We start from the raw sequence: 22,270 nt of genomic DNA on the forward strand, positions 1-22,270 counted from the left end.
GCTTATAGGTCACAGACATTTTTATTCCTGTTACATAATCCTCACCTCTCCCTTATCTGACAAGTGATTAGTCTGTGAGGAGTTGTTTAACCAGGACAGATGGCATTTTAATTGCAGTACCTGTCTGCCAGGAACAAAGGAGCCGGTGCTGGTTAATGGTTGTCTGCCTGTTGTTACTAAGCTGGGTTTTTTTTCTTTTCTTTTTTTTGTATGAACGCTGGAGAGCATCCGAAGCATCAGGTGTGTGGACACTGGCTGCTGTTTCACACATTTCACATATCTACAACAGAAGAGTGTCTGCTTCAGATACGTTTTCACCTACTCCAGATACAGTGTTTGGTTTGAGATCAGCAGGTAGAATGAAAATGCCAAATAAATAAATAGATAAATAAATAAAGATTGTACACAAGACAGATACAAAAAGTACACTGCCGAAAGTTTTCAGCATCGGCCCTTCATGACCGGAGCACAAACCAAATCCCATCATGTCTCAAGTCATCAACATGCCCACTAGCTCACTGTGAGACACTTCACATTACTTTCAGTTCTTTGTAATAGGGAGCTGGCAATGCATGATAGAATCTGTTTAATGTACAATTGATCTGAAGTGGACCTTTGCATTTTCACATGCAGCTCCCCTGGGTAATACCAATATAGATTCAGTTTTGAAAGTTTTGTGTTAAAATGACTTTTCTTCGGTATAACTTTTACATGAGAGATATCACAAATTATTATATTTGTATTATTCATTCTTTGCTTCTTTGTCTTCGAGGCCCTACATGCATCTTTTGAATATCTCAGGACTTTGGAAATCACATTTTATGACTGCACATATGAATATATAATCCACAGGGCTGGATTAACTTTCTGGGAGGCCCAGGGATGAAAATAAGATGCTGGGCCCCTATAAGCCCCCAGTCAGTATATGCAATAAATCTATGTTTTCAATGCAGGGATATCACAGAGACCTACATGTGCTGTGTGGTAATTTGAGCAAACAAAACCTAATTTAAAATTCAACTCATGACTGAAAAACAAAGAGGGTATCATGATAAAATAAGAATCCACTTATTTCCATAGTAGACATGATGATCTGTAATCTGAATGTTATGACCAGCAGCTACCCTCAACACTGTACAGTGTTTTAGCACCTTTCTATTTATTGTTTTTACATTACACAACTTTACAATTCTTTTTTTCTCCTTCTGTTGCTCAGCTCTCATAACCTTGCTTCCACCAGCAGGACAAACAAGGTCAGATAACTCTGTACTCTACATTCCCAGCTCAGAACTAAAAGACAAACTTAGTAACTTGCCTGCAGCAACTCTTACTAAATATCCTTCTCACGTGTTAGTGGCCAGAAACATGATTCCAAATAAATAGTCTGCTATGTGGAATCGCTCTGTGCTTATTAGATGTATATCAGTTTCATTAGGTATAAAAATGGAGGTTAAAGCTCTATCATATCAGCTCATACTTGAGTGATGCATATTCCCAAATACAATTTAAATTGAATTAGACCAAGCATCAGCTCACTGAGGCACAGCGACCCTGAGCTTTTAGTGCCTCCGCTGTTCTTTTTTGTGGTCCGAGTCCCTCACAGCCTTCACCTTGTATCTTGTGACACGAAGCCATTTGGGTTCTCTAGTACCTTGACATTGATTCTGATCACTTTGTGAATGGTTTTGGAAGAATTATAGTTACTGTTGCATTTTATGACTCTAGTAAATTATAGCTCAACTTACAGCATACATCTATCCAGTCAGGGCTTCAATGGAAAAAAAAATCCTGAGAGTTTTATAGTTTCTTATCGACTAGAGTTGAGATTTAAAGGGACAACGAGGAGTTTTGGAAAAGCGAAGCGTTTTCACACTACATTTATGAGCCTCCGCGCACCGTGAAATTCTTTGATCGGCGCAAGACAGACTCATGTTTTCATTCATCAAGAATTAAAGTCAGAGGTTGGAAGACGATCACATACCGTTGTAGTTCCGACCATAAACAGCGATTCGGCGGCGTTATTCTCATGACTCGCCACGAAACCGAAAGTAAAGAAACGCTGGTCGGCTCGACCAGCATTTCCACCACCACTAATAATAACAAAATAACCATAGAGACAAAACCATATATTTATCTAAAATGGGCCCATTAACAAGTGGTAACATAGATTCATCCACATTAACGTGAGACTTTTTTATAACCAAATAGAAACTCCTCGTTGTCCCTTTAAGCTGGCAACTCAACAATGAGCAACCTTGTCAATTATCAACCAGAGCTAAATGATACTGCACCTCAATTAGAATGCTGGGTATTTAATGGCTGTCTGCACTTTATTTATTTTTTTACTACCTATGCAGACGACATGCTCACTTCTGCCCCTGTAGCTGCGTGTTTGTCATTGCATTAATGCTGTGTTTGCATAATGACATCCAGTCTTTGTTTCTTAGCATGGTAATTTCCGACTGCACGGTTCACTTCAGCTTTTAGGGGGGGCAGGCTGTGACGTCAGCTCGCCCGCTGGACGCGCGCTCTGTAGTGCAGCAGCAGCAGCACCAACACACACATAGCCTACACACACACACACACACACTGACTGGGTGCTGACTATTAATATTCCTCCTAACTATCCACTGTCTGTATGCATTGTGTGCAAAACGCGGGGCGGACCCGGAGGATAAGCACACAGCGAGATCCCGCGACAGACGCTGCTGCACTTCCCCAAATTGAAATCCCCGTCAGGAGAGAGAGAGAGACGCACACACACACACACACACACACACACACAGAGCAAAAGGGAGAGAGGGAGAGGGAGAGAGAGAGGGGGGGACTGCAGAACATACAGGGTCTGGATGAATAACCATGGCAACAGCAGCAGCAGCAGGAGAAGCGGTGATATAAACATTGCAAACCGCGCATCCATCCGCAAATCCGCGATTTACTGAGCTAAAGGCTGGACCCGAACCCCCTCTGTGGATACCAGACTTTGATCGCTGCTAAGGTGAGGCTGCTTTATTCTACATGTGACAACCCCCCCTGCACCCCCCCAGCCCCAGCCCTCTCCTTGTGCCTGCTGGTTGTTGTGTCCGCATGTGTGGGGAACATGAGAGGATTGATGAGAGGATAGGAGGATGCTCGTTGTTGTACATTAGAGCGGAGGGAAGCTGCTACTGTAGCCTGCTGGGTGATTAGAGCGCTGTCAGGCTGAATGGGGATGGCTTTAATAGGAAACACTCATACATCATAATACAGTACAGTGCATGTAAGCCCAGGGTCTGACCTTTTGTATGTGTGGACACGCAGCATTGGACATGATCCCACACTGTTAAGTTTACAAAACGAAAAGGGAGTATTTACATGGAATTAGACTTTCAAAATAAAGGTATTAGTGAAATGTACAGCATGAGCACTCTCATGTAGAAATTACCTAAATTGAATACAGTGTAATTAGATTTCCAGGGACAAGTACAAGCTGTAGATACGGTACAGTGTGTGCTGTTTATATTGCAGTTGCTGGAGTCTGAAATAGTCGTACGGTGTCTGAAAGGAAACAAAGAAAAGCTCCCACTCCAGAATGAAAGAACGCAAAGGCTTGTTGTCTTTGTCTCAGGCAGGATGCAAAGAGACGGGGACAGAAGTAAGAGATGATTCAAGGTTAAACAGATGACAGATAATAAGGCTGCTCAGTCACACGTGACTGATGTAAACATTTCATTACTGCGGGAAACCACGAGACCATGTTGGAGTAGTAGACTGTGTCATTTGACTTCATACTTTTTTACGAGTTGGTCCAAGAGTGCCTTCACATGCATGAGTTGAGAGTATAAATAATAATGCGTCTGACTGCAGATTGCATGCTGCTCCAGCGGCTCTCCACTGAGAGGGAGTGAAAGTTGGCTCCTCCAGCTGCTCGGAGCTGCGTTATTAAGAGAGAAGCCCCTTGATCATCAGAGGATCTCAGTGGAGATAGAAAAGGATGCCAGTCACATCCTCTCAAAGTCCTACTGTACTCTCACTCATTTAACTCTCACCATTCGCTCTCTTTTTCTTGCTTTAGTACAGATTTTGCCCTGTAATTCTAGCAACAAAGAGCCTAATGCAGGGAGCATTTCAGAGCAAATGCCAGATTATGCTGTCACATGAGTGCTGGGCTGGCGCACTGTATTCCTGCAAAGGGCACTCTTTCTGAGTTGTATCAACTTTGTGATTTGATAGATCTTGCTATCCCTTAGGAAGAAGCTTTAACTCCATTATTTTGACACTTATCACTATATCCTGTGATCACCCTTTGTCTGTGATTGTGCTCTGCAGGAGGAGTTGAATGCTAATAAATAGAATAATGTCTGTATTAATTTCCGGCCCCTTTTTTTTTTGTGAGCCAGGCAGCTCCCCGTCGTGGCACACAATGACTCGACCCAGTGACACCTACCTGCAAAATCTGCTTCTTCCATATTCAATCATGTCATGAGGACGTTGCCTCTTCATCCTCCCCACACTGACACTGGAGATGTCAGTCAGTGTTCCCGGCTGAGCCGACACCAGCAGGAGCAGTGTGGAGGGGGAGGATGAGGAGGAGGAGGAGGAGGAGGGCAGCTTCTGGGCAGCCAGATTTTTTTTTTTTAAGTTTTCCTCAAGGTGGAGGAATCAGTGGAGCTGCAAACTCTACTCATTCAAGTGTGTGTGCATTTGGTGCCCGTGTTAAATAGTAATCAGACAGCAGATGGCTGTTTTGTAATGATTAGAGTTTAATGATTTGCAGCCAGTAGAAAATCAGATAGTTTGTAAAAGTGCACAAACAGCAAATTACTAGTGTTAGCCAGTATAGGCTACAGGTTGTGCAGTGGAGGTTCTACAGCTAACGCAGAGATGTGTGCTGTTTGATCTTGTGCACCAGGTGAACTATAAGGTAACATGGGTTTTAAAGGGAAGTGAGTTTTTACTCATCAACATCATGCTTTTGGTTGAAAGCTTTAATAAATGAGTGTGTATCCAGCTGCATATTTGGAAAAAATATTTAAACTGGTTTTCATGCCAACCACATCCTTTGAAACTCTGGGGTAAACTAGAAATAGAATCACAAATGTGTTTGGATTTCACTTAGAGCGTTTTGATTATAGAGGAAAACATTAAAAAAGAAGGTCCTAGATTTTTTTAATTACCTCAGTTTTTAGCTGTACAGTCCCACCTTCTCCAAGATTCAGACAAACTGGGCAGTTACCTCAAGGGAATTCAATTTCGTTCATTGACCAAAGAAAGTATGAGCAAAATGCCAACACACATTTTCAAGTCTAGACAAAGAAGAGTAACCTCATGTAACCTCCCCCTCTCTAACAAGACATTCATTGATAAAGCAAATAATTCAATAGAATTGAAATAAAAATAGTGTTAGGCCAACACAGCACCATCATAACATTTTTTAAGATCTCTGTTCCTTTAAAGTTAATGTTTTTCTCTTTTTAAGAGAAATTCTCTTAATATAAAAAACGTTAGTATTATCACAACTGGCTACACTGCAGCACTGCTGGTTTTTGTTCTCTTTCCATTTCAGTTTTATTTCTGAACCTGACTGTCTAAATTTTGTTACAAAGCCTTGTGAAATTCTGGTGGGGAAACACTGGATCCTGATCGAAGAAGTCTAAAAATAGGACCCACTGGAATCGGCCTAATACAGATTATTTTTATTTGCGAGATGTTTCTTGGATAAAGCTGCCAAAAAGTCCTTGTTTGTGTTTGTCTGACAGCAAATCCCATGAAAAGACCAAAACCAATAAGGGATTTATTGTGCTAAAAAGTATTGTCTTTGTTGCTGGAAGCATTTTTCTTCAATTCTCTATAAATTTGCGCTCCATCTTCATTGAGCTAAAAGCTAAATTCCACACACAAGACCTTCAAAGTCGGAGAATGATAAAGATTTTGCTCTTTCCGTGGGATTCGATGACAACATGAAAACAAGGGAAACTTTTGCCTTTGAAAGATATTCGTCTTGTGCTTCGGTTCCGCTTTTGTTGACGGGTTGTTTCTTCAGCATCATCATGATCGCCGTTGTCATCGTCATCAGAGGACACACAATGCACCCTACTTAGATGAATGACAGCTGTATGCCTTTGAAGCTGTCAGCGTGGGTGCTTTGGTCTGTGCCATAGCTTATTTGATTAACTTATTGATGAATTTTCTGCAGAGGGCGATAATCAGTGCCTGCGGTGTGTGCATGCTCCTTGGCCACATAGCTACTGTAGGTATAGAGGTTGTTTTAGCGGGTAAGAAAGCACATTAAGTCCCAAGTCCCTGGACTGTGAGCCTTCATTTAATCAAGAACACAGTGTTCATCCTCCACCTTTCTGCCTAACACATTGCTGGAGAATTGAGCATCTCCTTCCTCTCCTGAATCTCTGAGACAGCAGGTAACAGATAACAAGGACGTTATAGGGGTTGACTGGGTGAATTACAGAAGCAACGAGGCAGCATTTTGCTAGCTTAATTAACACTTATGAAATCACAGGCCGTATTCTCCACAGCCCTGCGGTCCAGCATCAAATGACCCATAAACTGGCTCATGACATTACGATGACCACCGTCATCTGTGGTTCACCCTCACACACTCACACTCACACACACACACACACACACACACAAAGCTTCACTCTCATGGAGCTGCAAGTCTGGCAAGTGAGTGCCAATGTGACACGACATGCAGAGTCAGCAGGAGGAGGGAGAACAGTTTCACCGTGTCATTCCTTGTCTCTTCGGCCCGTTTGCAGCAGTGGCCGGCTAACGTAGTACTAGGCTACTATGTGTAAAGACGTTACTGTCTCTGTCAGGACAGTTTGATGTGGTCGTGGTCCTCTACACTGCTGCTTTTAAAAAGACTCAGATTCAGCTTTTTGTTGAAGATGTAGCTAGTGGCCATTCTTCCTCTATACTTGGCAAGAGACTCCTATAATACATCTGATTAGCATAAGTAAGGTGGAGGAGTGTATTTTTCTGCCAAGTGAGAAGACACCTTAGACTAACCGTATTCACACAATTTAAATTCTGGTGATGGAAAAGGAGAAAAGGACACTGCAAGAAGGAGAGGAAGTGACAAATCAGTTACATTGTGAATACATATTGACAGGGCACATCTCTGGCCAGAACCCCCCCCCCCAAAAAAAAAAACATGAGAGCAGAAGCCTATTTGACATTTAAAGACTTCTAAGATTTTATTTTCTTCCCCAAACCTGCACGACGTTAGATTAAAGGGATAGTTCAACATTTTGGCAAATCTGCCCGCTGCCATAATCCCAAAATGTTGAACTATCTCTTTTTGTGTGTGTGTGTGTGTTTTATGTTGTATTTGGACATGGATTGTATTTATAGGACATAAATTGCATTGATACACTGCAAATATGTTGTATGGACCCCAGGAAGAACAGCTCTGGCATTGCCATAGCTAATGGGGATCCGAATAAATCAAATAAAAAAAAACATTGCTGTACAGTATCACCTACGTATAGTTATATTAGCATGTCCAGCTAACTATTAATCTACCATTGTTTCCAAGGCAGGTCATTGTTGAGCTAACTGCCTACTGGTGCTTCTGCTGTGTTTACAGTCCCATGTGGAAGCTGGCTAGTCCTGGATGCTATAGGCTAACAGTGACCACTCATTTGGAGAATTTTGTTGAAAGTAAATCAATTGGAAACTTTCAAAACTATCTATAAAGTACTATCTATCTATCTATCTATCTATCTATCTATCTATCTATCTATCTATCTATCTATCTATCTGTTTGGTAAAAGACCGTTTTCAACCTTTAGCTTGATTAGCCAGCTAGTTAGCAGCAAATAGAACTGACTGGACGATTATTAGCTGACAAATAAAACATCTGCTAGAAATGAGATGTGTGCCTGTTACATTCAAGCAGCTAATGAAAATATGAATGTTGATGGAAAATACCATCATTGCTTGTACAACACAGTGGAGAAAATGGCAGGTGGTGGTGCACAAGAGGTCGGGCTTATCAAACACTCAACCGCTCTCATGTTGGCCATGATAAGATTAGTAATAGGTCTGTACACATGGATCTCTGAAAGTTGGATTCAACTGTAATTAGCTGTAGATTTTCTACTTTACACTGAACTAACCTCTTACAATAGCCCCGCTGTGGCATTAGGAAAGCAGCTTGTTTAGATAAAACCTTACTGCTTAAAGAAAGTCAAAATATAAAAGGCCTGTTATGCAATATGTTACTTTATAGATACAGTATGTGTGTAGCTTACACCTTCCTCTTCTATAATCACTCATCATGTCAGTTTTTTACAGCACTTACAGGAACACAAACCGAACACTTCACAATTTTAAGGATTGTGTTTCATAGTATTCAATGAAAGGTTATGTGATACACTTTACTGTAAACACTGACAGTGTTTCATGTGGTTGTGGTTGGCAGCAGCTCAGTCTTCCTGTGTTTGAGCTCTCTGGGCACTCTATCTGAATGCTGCATGAAGTCCATATCTACAGTTTTCCCCAAGTGGTTTACACAGTGTGGATTTAAAGGGAAATTGGAATTGCTGAGAAAACAATGAGCTTTAATTGTAAACGGAAAACAATCCCCATGTGTGTGAGAAGTGAGCATCAGCAAGCCTGGGTGTGTTGATCACAGGTTTAGTTGGAGGCGTCAGTTGACTGACATTAGCCTGATGCATTCAGACACACAGAGTAGGCTATTTGCCTGCATAATGTCTTAATGACCCATGGCAGTGTTTACATTGGCTTGTAGCTCTAAAGCTAACAGTCTTTTCACTCAGTGATGAACCTGTATCTTAAGAGTAAACAGAAACTGAATATGCAAATTTTCCAGCAGTGTAGTTTGTCATCTTGTGTCGTGTTGTGTTGGCATCTTAGTTGCCTTCATTCAGTGATGTTGTGAGCAAATTAGATCTCTAAAGGTCAAAAATAGTCATCTGTCTTGTGTTAATGAGAACTGCAAATGGCGTGCAGCACATAAATTTACATTTTTCATGAGGAGTCCTTTACTTTGCTCACAATTTTACATATTATTAAGGTAGAAGCCTCTGAAACTACATATTGTCTCTGCCCAGACTCATAAAGAAAGCTATAGGCCTTGAATTGCAAACATTACACATAATTGTGCATCATTATTTAAAGGTACCTTTGTAAGTTTTGCTAGTGCTACAAAGCCAGCGTCTACATACCAAGAAACCTTACAAGTTCAACATGCAGTTAGCAGTTAGCCCTGGTTCAGCTTGACCGCCAACTGATGTCCAGTCTGTCCAATAGAAGTGGTGCTGCTCGGGTGCCGTGTGGCGCAGTGGGTTGAGCAGACGCCCCATATGCAGAGGCTACAGTCCTTGCTGGAGTCGGTGCCGGTTTGAATCCTGCATCGGGCTGCCCTTTACCTACTGCATGCATTCCCCCCTCTCTGTCTGTCTCAACTGAACTATCTAATAATGCCAAAAATATACTTAGAAAAAAGAAGTAGTGGTGCTGCTCAGGACATGTTATAACCTCTTGTCATGTTCACACAACAATGATTAAAGCTCACTCCACCTGCTCCAAACAGGAAATGGCAGCAGAAAAAACACTTGAAATGAACAAGATCATTTGTTCATGTAAATGCCAGTTTTGTAAAAAGGCTAATGCACATTTACATGAAGGGCAATAACTTTACAGGTCATACAGATCTTACCCTACAAATGATAGAAGTAGTATTAGTGATGATAATAATCAAAGTAAACCAGAAGGACAATGTTTACAGTGAAAAATGCTAAATAACACAACAAAGAGCTGCACACATCACTGCTCTGTAATAATCACATCACAGGTGGCAGTCATTGTCTGACATTTACCTGAGCAGTGAGGATGAGGACTGTGTTCTAAGATGGTCTCATACGTCAGTCCTCCACACTGGCCTGTATGAGTCACAACAACTCAGCACAGAAGAAAGAACAGTGTGAGCTGGTTTTAGAAATGTCATAATTTGCCTTAGTTTTCACTGTGGATTCTGTCTCATTGTTGCTTATTTTGCCTGATATGTCATACTTACTGGTTGTCTTCTCTTCCGACAGGTGATGAGTGGGATTATATCATGTCTGAAGTACAGGGAACACTGGAGTTTTCTGTAGAGTTGCACAAGTTTCACAATGTGGATCTCTTTCAGAGGGGGTAAGCAATTTATCTCTGCAGAAATCACATCTCTAGAGTCATGACTTTTGTTTACCTGGCCCGTCAGCAAATACACTCACTGTTGATTGCTGACAAAGGATACACACATTTTTTATTTGTCAAAACTATAGCTGCTTTGTTCTTTTCATTTTCTTCCACAAAAATGCCCTGACTGAACAGAAAAGAAAAACCTGCATTCACAACTTAAACATCCAAGTCCCTGTTCAGATCACAAGTGAAAATACATTTGGCACTCGCATACTGTACCGAGTGACCACCTGCGATCAAATCCCTCATCCATGCTTTATATGCAAATATACATGTACACAATTTCTGTTTGCAAAGGCCAAATACGGCATTGTGATGTGGCTCAGCCTCACTTTGACAGATGTGTCCGGAGTGTTTCTGAGAGAGAGAGGGCTCAGCATGGAGAGGCCCGGGTGAATGTCAGAAAAGAAAAGAAAATTAAAGAAAGTCAATATGCAGCAGTCAATGTTGATATTAACAAATTAGATTGTGACAGAAGCCATGAGCTGAACAGGTGGTCCACATGCAGGTGAAGGAATCTCAGATGTGTTCTCACTTCTCCTGTGCGTCATGATGTTTATAGTCAGCAAGAAGATCAAAACCATTCCTTGGATTAAGCTGTTTAATTTGATCACAACAATATATCCCTGTATTCAGGTGATCTGTGCTAATTGATTTAGGAACTGCAAATTAAAGGCAGATTGCATGACCTCTGTACACAATACATTTTCCCTTCAACTCATTATAACATTGCTAAATGGAAAATAAAGGCTAAAGACTAATAAAGGTATTACTCATCCTGGAATAATTAAGGCACATTTTAATTGTTTTATTATTGTTTTGTAAATTACATTGACCCTGTTTCCCCTGCTGATGGGTTAACTACATTTTTCATACTGATTTATCTGCCCTAAATGGAATCACTGAGACCAGAATCACAATGATGCAGAAAAGGCAGAGAAAGGACAAAAGGTGAAATAATAATAATAAAAACACAGACACTGCACAGCTACAAAGAGCATAATACCTGAATAGGTGGAATTATGAACAGGTGAGAGGGTATAGCGTGGGCCGGGAGGAGTCAGGGAGTTACTGGGTTACTGCAGGGTCTGACACCACATGACAGGAGTCAGTGATAATGAGTAATACAGGCAGAGAATGAATGAATACATGCATGACTGAACTGGGACCAAGAAACATTATGCCTTAGAAATATCTGTACATTTTTCTAAGAGTACACCAGCCACAGTAACATGGCCTAAAAGTACAACTAGCTAGCATATTCTAACTGCTAACTCTTAGTTTGATTCTAGTGTGGCTAAGTTAGCCTATTATCTGTGTATTTATATATATATTTAACCTAAATATTATCAAAAAAGCACAGAGCAAATCTGGATTTATTTGGGATTTTTATTATTTATTACATATGGCAGTTATTCTGTCAAATAACAAAAAGAGGCATGACAACCTCTTCAGTCCTATTGTATATGACAGTGGTGCCCTAAGAACATAAACATGGAGGAAATAACACAGAATAAACACATGGAATAAATGGGACTGTTTCAATAAGCAGATTAATAAGGAATGTGCAATGAAACAGCTAACATGCAATTTTAGCTTTTCCAGTTTATTTGTCCATGGTAGTCTTTGCCATAAAAAGGGGGCCATGTTGATCCTGCCATGATGCGTCTGCAGGAAGATTAAATCCTCTCATCTGGTCGGCCTCCGGCTCGTTGAAACACCAGCTTTATCAAAATTATTTTCCCTCCTCAAATGGGCTGGGCTGGAGCTTTATCATGGTAATCCCTTCAGCTGAGTGCACTAATATGTTTGTTTTTACCAGTTCCCATGTTGCTTTGGATAGCAGCGGCAGCAGCAGCAGCGCAGATCTGATGCGAACGCTGAAAAGAACTGGATCCCAATGTAAAAAAAAAAAAAAAAAAAATGAAGCACTGCAGAATCAGAGTAGTTCAAGGACCTACACATCTCCACACACTGAAATGTAATTGCTGAAATCAATACTAAACCCTGCACCATGACTGGGGAACGTGCAGCTGTACACTTAAGGCCTCAGTTGTACACTGATTGCATTAAAAATAGTGATTAAATCTGCATTTGATTTGTAAAGAAGGCAATGTCAATAAGCACAGCACTTTAAGTTCTCACTAATGGAGGCGAAGTCAGAGCGCAAGACTTCAGATGCTTAAATTACGAACCAAATGCATTTTCCTAATGTTGTTTATACAGATATCTGTGTAAAGAAAATGAAAACTTCTGATAGGTTCAGTTTTCTTCCATCTCTAGCCAGAAATATTTAGATATGCCTTCGTGCATCCATTTACTCCTAATAGTTTAAGTAAACAGAGATGACTTTTATTGATCAATAACAATCAAGCACACAGATTGTATCTGAGGATCAGCCTCAGACTGGTGACAAGTCTGATTCCACAAACAGCCCTTATTTATACACCAGCCTTCCAAATCCTCTTTTTTCTCCGTGCTCTCCTCCGTCAGGCCTCCATCTTTAGGAGCGCTGTCACTAACGCACTGATGTGATGACTGTGTTCACAGCCGTGCTGAGGTCTCCCATCCCGCCGATGTGTCTCTGGAGAGCTGAGATGTGCTTTTACACAAAGCTGCATCGACTTGAACTGTCAAAGTGACCTTTTCAGAGACACGTTTCCTTTTTTTGCATGTAGTCTGGGATGCCATGTAAATAATAGGAAGGCAACCTGTTTCATAGACTGCTGTTACTCAGATCAATACATTTTCATTTTACCTGGGATGTTGAATGTAGAATTATAGCACCCATCTGATACCATCCACAGTCTATACTTAACAGCCTTTGAATAGAGATGCATTATTATGTCTGTTCCATTATTAATAGCCATTTGCCCTTCATCCTTTAATAATTTAGCGACATTTGTACAATTCGTGCCTGGTTTTGTTTTACATGACTTTGGTAACTTGTCATCCATGTCATGCAGAGCAGTCTGGAAACTTTGAAGCGGCACTTGTTACAATTATTATGTAAAAGCAGTGTAACCCATGCTACAACAGGAATAAATCTCATCATATTTGACCTAAACTCATGTAATTCACACTGTTGGTGGTGGAAATGCAGTTTAAATCTTAGTGTGAATAAATCTCCAAATAATCCTTTTTTGTGGCATGATTGTATTCATGTTTCAGGTTGTATATCTATTCATGTGATCAAGTTGATTTCCTCAGATTTGACACAAATACTCACTTGGACTCAACTGATTAAAGTTGGCCAAAGGTCAATGTCATTTTGACCTCACAAATACCAGAAAAAAAATCAGATTTTTTTTTTACTGAAACAGATAAAACAGAAATGAAATAAAATAAAATACAAATCTGTGTCTAAAATGAGGGGAAACAAGTCACATCTAGCATTCCGATTCTATCATTTTTTTAAATTCAGATTTTGCCAATAAACCTTGACAAATATTACACACTGGACCTTTAAATCCAAACATTACACAAGACTGAATTCCAGCAACCCACTATTGTATACAGTATATTTGACTACATATATGGTTTACTTCCTTGGTAGATGATGTGTAACTGTTGTCTTTGTGTCCTTCCGTCAGTTTCTACCAGGTACGAGCAGGGCTGAAGGTCTCACCTCGAGTGCCCCACAGGTTGATAGCAACAACACAAGACAATGCAGGTAAGGCAAAGTAATGTTGACACCCTCACACACACGCACGCACGCACACACAGTGTTTTTCGACATAGACTTCACAAATCTGTCAACACAATCCTCATTCTTACCGGTGGATAAGCTCCCATTTTGCTACATTGCTTCTCAGTAATCGTAATCAGTTTTTGCACTTTCCCATCACATTCACTCTGCAAACACCAACTGGTTTGACTCGTGAGGGGGCTGAAGGTTTTAGGTTTTACAGACCAGAGCGCAGACTGTAGCCTCCTGGGTCATGGAGGGGCTGCATTGTCACCTGTTGTTCTCATACTGTATGTGGTCATTTCTTCATGCTTATGTCGTATTGTTCTGTGTTTTGTAGTCTGTTTTATCTCTGCTTGCAGTCATTCAGCCCATCCCTGTGGTCATTTTCTACCACTTTGAGGTGGTTTTGTGCCTCTCTGCAGTCACTGACAGCTGTGTCATGTTGTAGCTTTTTTTCATTTCAGTGTGGTATCTTTGTATGTCATTGATGCCATTTGGTTTGTTCTTCTGGTCATTTTGCATCTCTCTGTAGCAATTTTCAGTCACACACACACTTTGTGTGATTGTGTTTCTGCTCTGGACCTCTTTCTCTAGTCATTCTGCTTCTTTTTTTGCTTTGACTTTTACCAGTCACTTAAAACTGAGGCTTTGTCCCGGGGGCCAGAAATATTTGGGGGTCAACATTTCTTGTTTGAAAATAAAATGTGTGCCTGTTCAGTAATCCACTCATGTGTTCTGTTATGTATATTTAATAAAGACAAATAGCTTTTTGGAGAAAAGCAAGAAGTCTAATAGGCTATATGAGGTACAATATACAGAAACTACAGCAGTATAAATAAATGTATTCATCAGTTTAGGATACAGACATTTACTCAGATTGTGGCATCACTGGCGATGAGTAAGGGCATTGGACAAACACTCTATTGTACACATACCCGAACCCGAATATGTATTCGGAAGTACACGAATAATGCTTTGATCCCGAATAGTTTTGCTGTTCGAAGTTTCTCCTCATGATTCTGGAGATTTTTTCTAAAGAAAAAGAAACGTTTGGATCAGCAACAGCAACATAACCAGGTGATTCTGGTTCACACTCTAACACAGTAGGTGGCGCTAATGCACCTTAACGTTGGTGCGCCGCCATAGAAGCACAACAAGAGTAGAGCGCAAGGGGGCAGTTGTGGGTCTGAGAAATGAAGCTCACTTCCGCGTTCAACAAACTGCAATCCTCTCAGCTTCCTCTGGGGGCTGGTGTCAGAAAGCAGCATTCTCCATAGACCCCCATGTTAAAATCGCAGCCTTTACATCCTCAACAAACATGATCAAAGCCTGGTGTCAGAACGTTTTTTGGTCTCAATCGATAGTTTCTACCCCCGCACACACTCTGAGGGGGGTGATTTTTTTTGTAACTCTACCGTTTTACTGTTATTAGGTTAAAATTCTGGCCAATTAGGACGCAGAAACGTTGAGTGACAGGTCCGGAGCGGTCCGGAGACAAGCTGCTTCGAGGCCAGTGGGCGGGTTCTCGGCCGGTAAATCCAACATGGCGCTGTTCAGGCCGCCATATTTGAGTCACAAAAACGACTCCCCAAAACCAATGGGTGACGTCACGGATGCTACGTCCATATTTTTTACAGTCTATGGTAGAGCCAAACAAGAGCAGCAGCACTGAGTCACCCTGTTTCATTTGTGTCTAGTTCACGTTGGGGTTGCTAAGAAATAGCAACTCCCTGCATGCATTGCATTACAGTAGACAGGAAGTGTCACCAGGGTCACCAGGGTCACCGTTCAACAACTTAGCGTTTTTCCCATAGACAATAATGGGAAAAGAAGCGTCTATAAAACGGTGGATCTTTTTTTTTGAGTGTCACAACCCCCGCGAAACGACTCGTTTCTCTTCCAGAATTTGATCCATTCAGTCCGATTACATTTGGAAAGTCTAGAACAGCTGCATGATTAAATTATTTTATTCCCGTTCTAGTTAGCTGAGAGCTAAAGTGGAAGTTAGCCGGCTAGCTCGGCATAGCAATAGCTCAGCTGAAGTCAGTGCACCCACTTCCGCTTTCTTCCCAAATCCGAATCCGAAGTTTTTTTTAAAAAGCCCGAATCCGATTCCGAATAGTGCACTGGCTGTACACCCCTAGTACACATATAAGTCAACACTGTCTGTCAGTATTGCATTAATACTGACTGTCCAACAGTGATTTGGCCAGTCGTATTTTAATCAAACATCTTAATGAGCTTCAACATGCTGTTAGTCTGACTCTGGTCCCCAGAGTTTAGGCCGTGCTTGAACATGTTGGACTTTATCCAATCAGTGGCTCCGCCGACCAAAGGGGACAGAGTGTGAGAAAATCTCACATTACACCGTGAATCGGTTCATGAACACATGGTTTGTGCCTGAATAACACACACTGCCTTGGTGAGGGTTGTCTTTGAAGTCTGTGTGTAAACAGTAATCTTTAGTGTTATATATTTAGTGTGCAGTAAGTGCATGGTGGTGAATCATATGGATGTGGAATATGAACACGTCGTTATCTGGATTGTAGTCTTCCCACAGACTCATTCCTTTGTAGCCAGGCTCTATCCCTGACCTCTGTGGATTCAGAGGAGAGACATGACTGAAAATAAAACAGCCATGCAGTTTGTCTGCCTGTTGTTTGTTGGCTTTGTTGAGAGTAGGTTAGGGAAACATGGAGAGAGAGAGAGAGAGAGAAATGCATACATTAGATAACACAGCAGGAAAACACACAGCTTTTGTCTCATCATTGTGGACGATGTGACAAATATGTATGTATTTGTGTCCCTGCGATTGTCCCAGCTTTCAAAGTTATACATCAGAGAAGGGGAGTGGTGTCTGGGAATTTTATGACGCCACCATGTCTCAGTGATTTAGGACTTTTGGCTGTCTTTGGACTGAAGACTGACTAAGTCACACTGCAGAAAATAGCTTGCATTTATAACAGCATAGTCTTCCGACACCAAATGGGTACAAGATGGTCTCACTTGTTTCAAATATAAATCAGTTTCAGTTATGGTTTGCTTGGCTCTTGGTTTTCTTCGTAATGCTTGGCTGATTTTGTCGAGATGTTTGGGAAACATATAAAATGTTATTGGAATGTCTGTGTTCCAGGAGAAATATTTCCTCTTGTCACAATGACAGATTTCTGACTGAATAGAGCAGAATAGACTTAAAGCTGAACATGCTGCAATCCAGCAGAGAGAACCACAGAACACTGTCATGAGAAGTGTGAAATAGTACAATATAACATTTCTTAACATAAGGATCAGTTGTGTTTGCAATGCTAAGGTAGAATTGTTCATTCATTCCTCAAAGGCATGTTTGGTATCATCTGAAACTAAACATTTATAGCCAAATAAATGATGTTATGAGCAACACAACTGCTGAAGTTTATGATTTCAAAAAATGACTGATATCAATGATTAACAGTGATTTGTAGAGATACACTTCCCCATGCATATAGGTGGGGACTGACTTCAGAGTTATATGCCCTCTGCTGGTTAGAGCGGATCTACTTATCTAATTCAGAACGACCATATGACCTATAGCTGCAATATTCAATAGTAAATCAGCATGTATAATATAATTTATTGTCAAGAAAATAGAGTGGACTCATGAAGTGAGTTGGCTCAGGGGCCAAGTTGTCTGTTTCTTTGTTGTTGTGTTATACAAAACACTCCATTTAGAAGTAAAAGTGAAATGTCATATATTGTAGAATGTGCAGATATTCATGTCAACACCGATTATAAAGCAGGTCTATAGTCTGAAAGTATAAAAGTGTGCTATGGATAAAATGCACATTGCCCATATTCGTAAACTGAGCTTTAAAATGAGCTGTCAGGACTTCTGTAACATTGTGATGTCACAAAAAACAGCCACCACCCTCAGCTCGAGAGGCTCAGATCCTTTGACTAACCTGGTGTGACTGCAGCTTCAGAGAGAAGCCTCAGGGAGAAGATGGTATTAAAAATCACAAACATGTCTTCATGCATCAACAACTTGAAATGAAATACCAAAAATGTGTTGCAGTTGTTGGAACACTTTAGCTTTAGAGTTTTACAGATCTCGTTTTCTCCTGTTGGGTTGTTCTATTTATCAGGTAGCTTAGGGAGGGGTAATTTATGCTTAGAGCATTAAACCTTTTCTCTAAATCTAAATTGATCAAAGGTTTGTGTCTTAATTAAAAGTCCTGTAGATAACCAACAAATAAAACAACCAACACTAAACAACCAACCCATCAGGTAAGATGGTAATAAACCTGGCACTTTACTTGCATTTTTACATCTTTGAATTTCTAAATACTTGCAGATGGTTTCTATCATAAAGAGCCTCATGCCTCGTCCTCTTTTGTATTCATAGGTTGCGACGGAGTGTTTCTGAACCTGCCCAAGCGTTCAAATCTGAATCTCTGGCAATGCAGGAAGCCGTTTCACTGGCAATACTGATTCACAGTAATAATGGCTATTTTTAGCTTGTCATGACTGAAGCACCGTGTGTGTGCATATGTGTGTGTGTGTGTGTGTGTGTTCAGACGTAGCTGTGCAAGCGTGGACAGTGCAGCCCGCAGCTCTAATGAGGACTTCTTGAATTGTGAAGACAGTGAGGTTTTAACTGTTTGGTGTTGCTGTATATTAAGAGTAGGTGTTTTAGTTTTAGACATATATTAAAGTCATGGTAATAGCTTAGAGGGAGATTCAGTATCGGTTTCCATGCTTTCACAGCTTTAGCAGAGTCACAATGTGTGTGTGTACATGTGTGTCAGCAGGGAGGGGGCTTATTGTGAAGGCGATGTGTCTTAGTCTGAGCCGTGACAGTGATTCATGTCATGTCGAGTGTTTTCTGCAGCATCACAGTGACAGGAGAACCAGCAGGGAAGACTTCGCTCCTCACCTCATTATGAATGGAAAGAAATACTAAAGTAGCCGAAAAATATTAATAGATTTGCAATGAAAATGATAAAAATAGCAGTTCAGTAGTCTTGCTCTCAATAGCTCTATTTTAGGGTGCTAAATGCAGGAGTTGCATTTTACATGATGTCAGGTAAGGAACAGTTGATAGACAGTTCATAGTTGATAGAATACATGCACTGAAGTAATTAAAAGCTTTAGTGAAATAAGCTCATAAGCTTTCTTTGCAGCGAGTGAGAAATCAATAACATGTCTATGTGTTGGTGTGGCCATGGGCCATAACCAATATGATCATAATATAATTCCAGTGGGCCACATGTGTGTATGTGAGAGGGGAGAGCATGACGGTGCATATCACACAGAAACAATGATCCAGATGACTACCAATGTTGTGTTCGCTTCATGTGTGAATGGCCACTAGTTTGTGGAATAAAGTCATTGTATCAACTTAAAGGGATACTTCACCCAAAATCGATAATTCACCAATCATCTACTCACCGTCATGCCAAGGAAAGGTATGGAGAACTTCCTACAGTAAGTCATCAAAACTCTTTAGGAGTTCCAGAGGGGTCCGACTGGTAGCGGGTTTTTATATAATGGCGGCGGATAGAGTTCACTTCGTCCAAAACACACACTATGAAACATCCAAACATCTCCATACTGCTGGTCTGGACTGACCCAAGTGTCCTGAAGCTGCAACATGAAAAAGTTGCAAGTTGATTTTAGGTGAAGTATCCCTTTAAAGGTGATTTAATGTAGTATTTAGCTCAATTCTTCTGCCCCCAGGAAGACAATTATTTTGGTTTAAATTTGGTGTTGAGCTGAAATCATGATCAATCAATCAATCAATCAATCAAATGTTATTGTCCCCTGAGGGAAATACCAGACACAACACAGTACATACAGTAGATTCAACAAACCATGTGTACGAACAGAGGAGTGACACGACAATAGATGAAAAATTGAAAGATGAAACATGTCTGTGCAGTAAAAATAAGATTGTCCATCAGCAGTACAATTGGCTAACACTACACACTATTAAGCATTAGTTAAGCATTAATAAATACTGAATTCTTCATTTATAACACATGAATACTCATTAGTATGTAGTTTATAAATACAGTTAGTGCTTATCAATGATGAGTAAAACATTTTCAAATGTGTTTCAAAACTACATACTATTAAGTATTCATGTGTTATAAATGATGAATTCAGTAATTAATGCTTAACCAATACTTATACAGTAATAGTGTAAGTGTTACCATATAACTGTGTTGTATTGCACAGTCCCACACATTCTGAATTGCATAGAAAAGCAAGTATTCAAAAACATGTTTGTCTATTACACACTATTGTCACACACAAATACAAAAAATGCTAAAATACAGGATGAAACATCTGACTCATATATTCATAACTGAGGGTCAGATGTGGCTTAGTTTAGGATAAAACCTAGCATGGCACAGCCTGGCTCTGTTCAGAGTCCAAACAAATATCTTAGCCTTATACGTGTCTTATGCCGAGTGTCTATACTGGTTTACTATTATGTTCACCATCTATACCAGCAAACCACACATCTGACGCAGGCTGGAGGATGGTTTCACTAGTGCTTTACGTCCTCATCTTCTAATCTCACACACACTGAGAAGGAAATCCAGTAAGTCTTTACAAAAATGCTGAACTATTCTTTAGAGATTTATGCTTATCAACGTGCACTACATTGTCGCTTTATTATATTCACCTTGCACGACATGCCTGTGATCAATATTTATTTCTATCCATAGCTGCTCTAAAGCTCTGCAGCCTATATACCATAAGCCACTGACTGCCATCCTATATTTTTCCAGGCATATGTGTCAAATAAGGAACTCTGCAGCGTTGTACATTACAGAGAGGATCATATCCATATTGTAATTGGAAGGCTGCAGCCCTCCCCCCTCCCCCCTCCCCTCTTCCCCTCTTCCCTCCCCATTTGCAGCTCCTTTCACAAGGTCGTGTATTAAGCCCGTACACCTCACAGGCTGAATCCTGAGCATAAATGCAGCGGGCGGCACTCTGAGCAGCCACAGGAAACACATTCATCATACACAGACACAGGAAATAATAACTTACTGTGTTCTCTGCAAAAGTGTACGCTTGACATTTCAATTGTCGGTGCCCTTCAGACAAATGAATTGTGTGTGAAGGATCGTGCCACACACTCAACCGAAGCATTTAATGACGGTGATTCACGCACAATAACACGGTGATTTTCAAGTCTTGAATGTTAACGAGGAGAATTGGATTTGCCGTTTACGGTTTAGTCCAAGTGCACCGGCTAAGATACTCCCCTCGTACGAGTATCACCAAGAGCAACACTGCGTGGAGAGTTTTGTGTGTTTTACTGATAGGGAGTGACGAGCACACACCCACACCCACACATAAGCACACACACACACACAGCAGATGTAGAGCACCAGAGGCTGAAAAGCAGATTATTTCCAGCACAGACTTACTGTGGCTAAAGCTTAAGGGCATTTCAGCAGGTTTTAATGTGCAGGATGTGATAACGCCCCAACACCTGTGAGAACTGCAGTCGACCAAAATGTAGAAACAGGCTGGGTTTGATGTGTTTCTGTTGGTTTAACACACTATAAACATGAATGGGAGCAGTACAATCTGTTCTGATCGCATTTATATCCCACAAGAACAGGATGGAGATGCTATTCAACACCACAAGTTTTTCACAGTGTTAGCAAACCTTTCTGCAAACTGTACTTTACTCTGACATTTAGTGAAGACCATCTCTGCCAGGAAAAGACAAGGAGATCGATGAAATCTATCTGTGAAGATTCTCATTGCATTTCATTCAAATTCATCTCATTCTGACATAATGGAGACTTTAAAGGCCACGGGTTTGACTTTCCGTCAAAGAGTCTTTCCAAATAAGTAACGTTTCAAAAGTACATTTGAAGCAAAGAGCTTTTTCATTTTTGTCATGTATCACCTTTAGAATGTAGAATTAATTCATGTACAACTAGACTTGCTTTAATTTCTTGCCTGCTTAGTACTATAATCAACATTATGTCATAAAATCCTGAGATACTAAGATGAGATATGATAATCAATATTTTGGCTTTTGACTTTGCGTTAAAAAGTTACAGTTTTGGCTTATATCTTATAATTGTTTGACCATCAGTTCTTTTTGACTATTTTGAGATTAGGCATTCACTTTAAACTGGCAGATACCTCTAACTGGTATTAAAGGGATAGTTCAACATTTTGGCAAATTGGCCTTTTGCAATAATCCATATAGTTTTAGGAGTAGGTTCGTTACCTTTGTAGGTGTAAGCTATTTTTAGAACGGCGGAGCAGAGCCGTGAGCTGCTCAGAGCTACGCTACGGAGGCTAATGGGATTTCTTGGTTTCCCTCATCAAACTCAAAATACACAATCCAACAAC

The 22,270-nt window shown here is 40.6% G+C and overlaps 1 protein-coding gene across 1 annotated transcript in view; it reads left to right on the forward strand.

The window, feature by feature from the left end:
- Positions 1–10,084: 10,084 nt before the first annotated feature.
- Positions 10,085–22,270, forward strand: part of fam135b (family with sequence similarity 135 member B) — a gene marked incomplete at both ends in the record, with an annotated part of 45,394 nt that continues 33,208 nt past the window's right edge. Inside the window, 2 exons of the mRNA XM_083982100.1 lie at positions 10,085–10,161; positions 13,803–13,882. Coding sequence (XP_083838226.1) covers positions 10,085–10,161; positions 13,803–13,882 — 157 coding nt within the window. The remainder of the gene's footprint in view (positions 10,162–13,802; positions 13,883–22,270) is intronic.

Source organism: Trachurus trachurus (assembly GCF_905171665.1).
Source record: "Trachurus trachurus genome assembly, chromosome: 11".
NCBI lineage: Eukaryota > Metazoa > Chordata > Actinopteri > Carangiformes > Carangidae > Trachurus > Trachurus trachurus.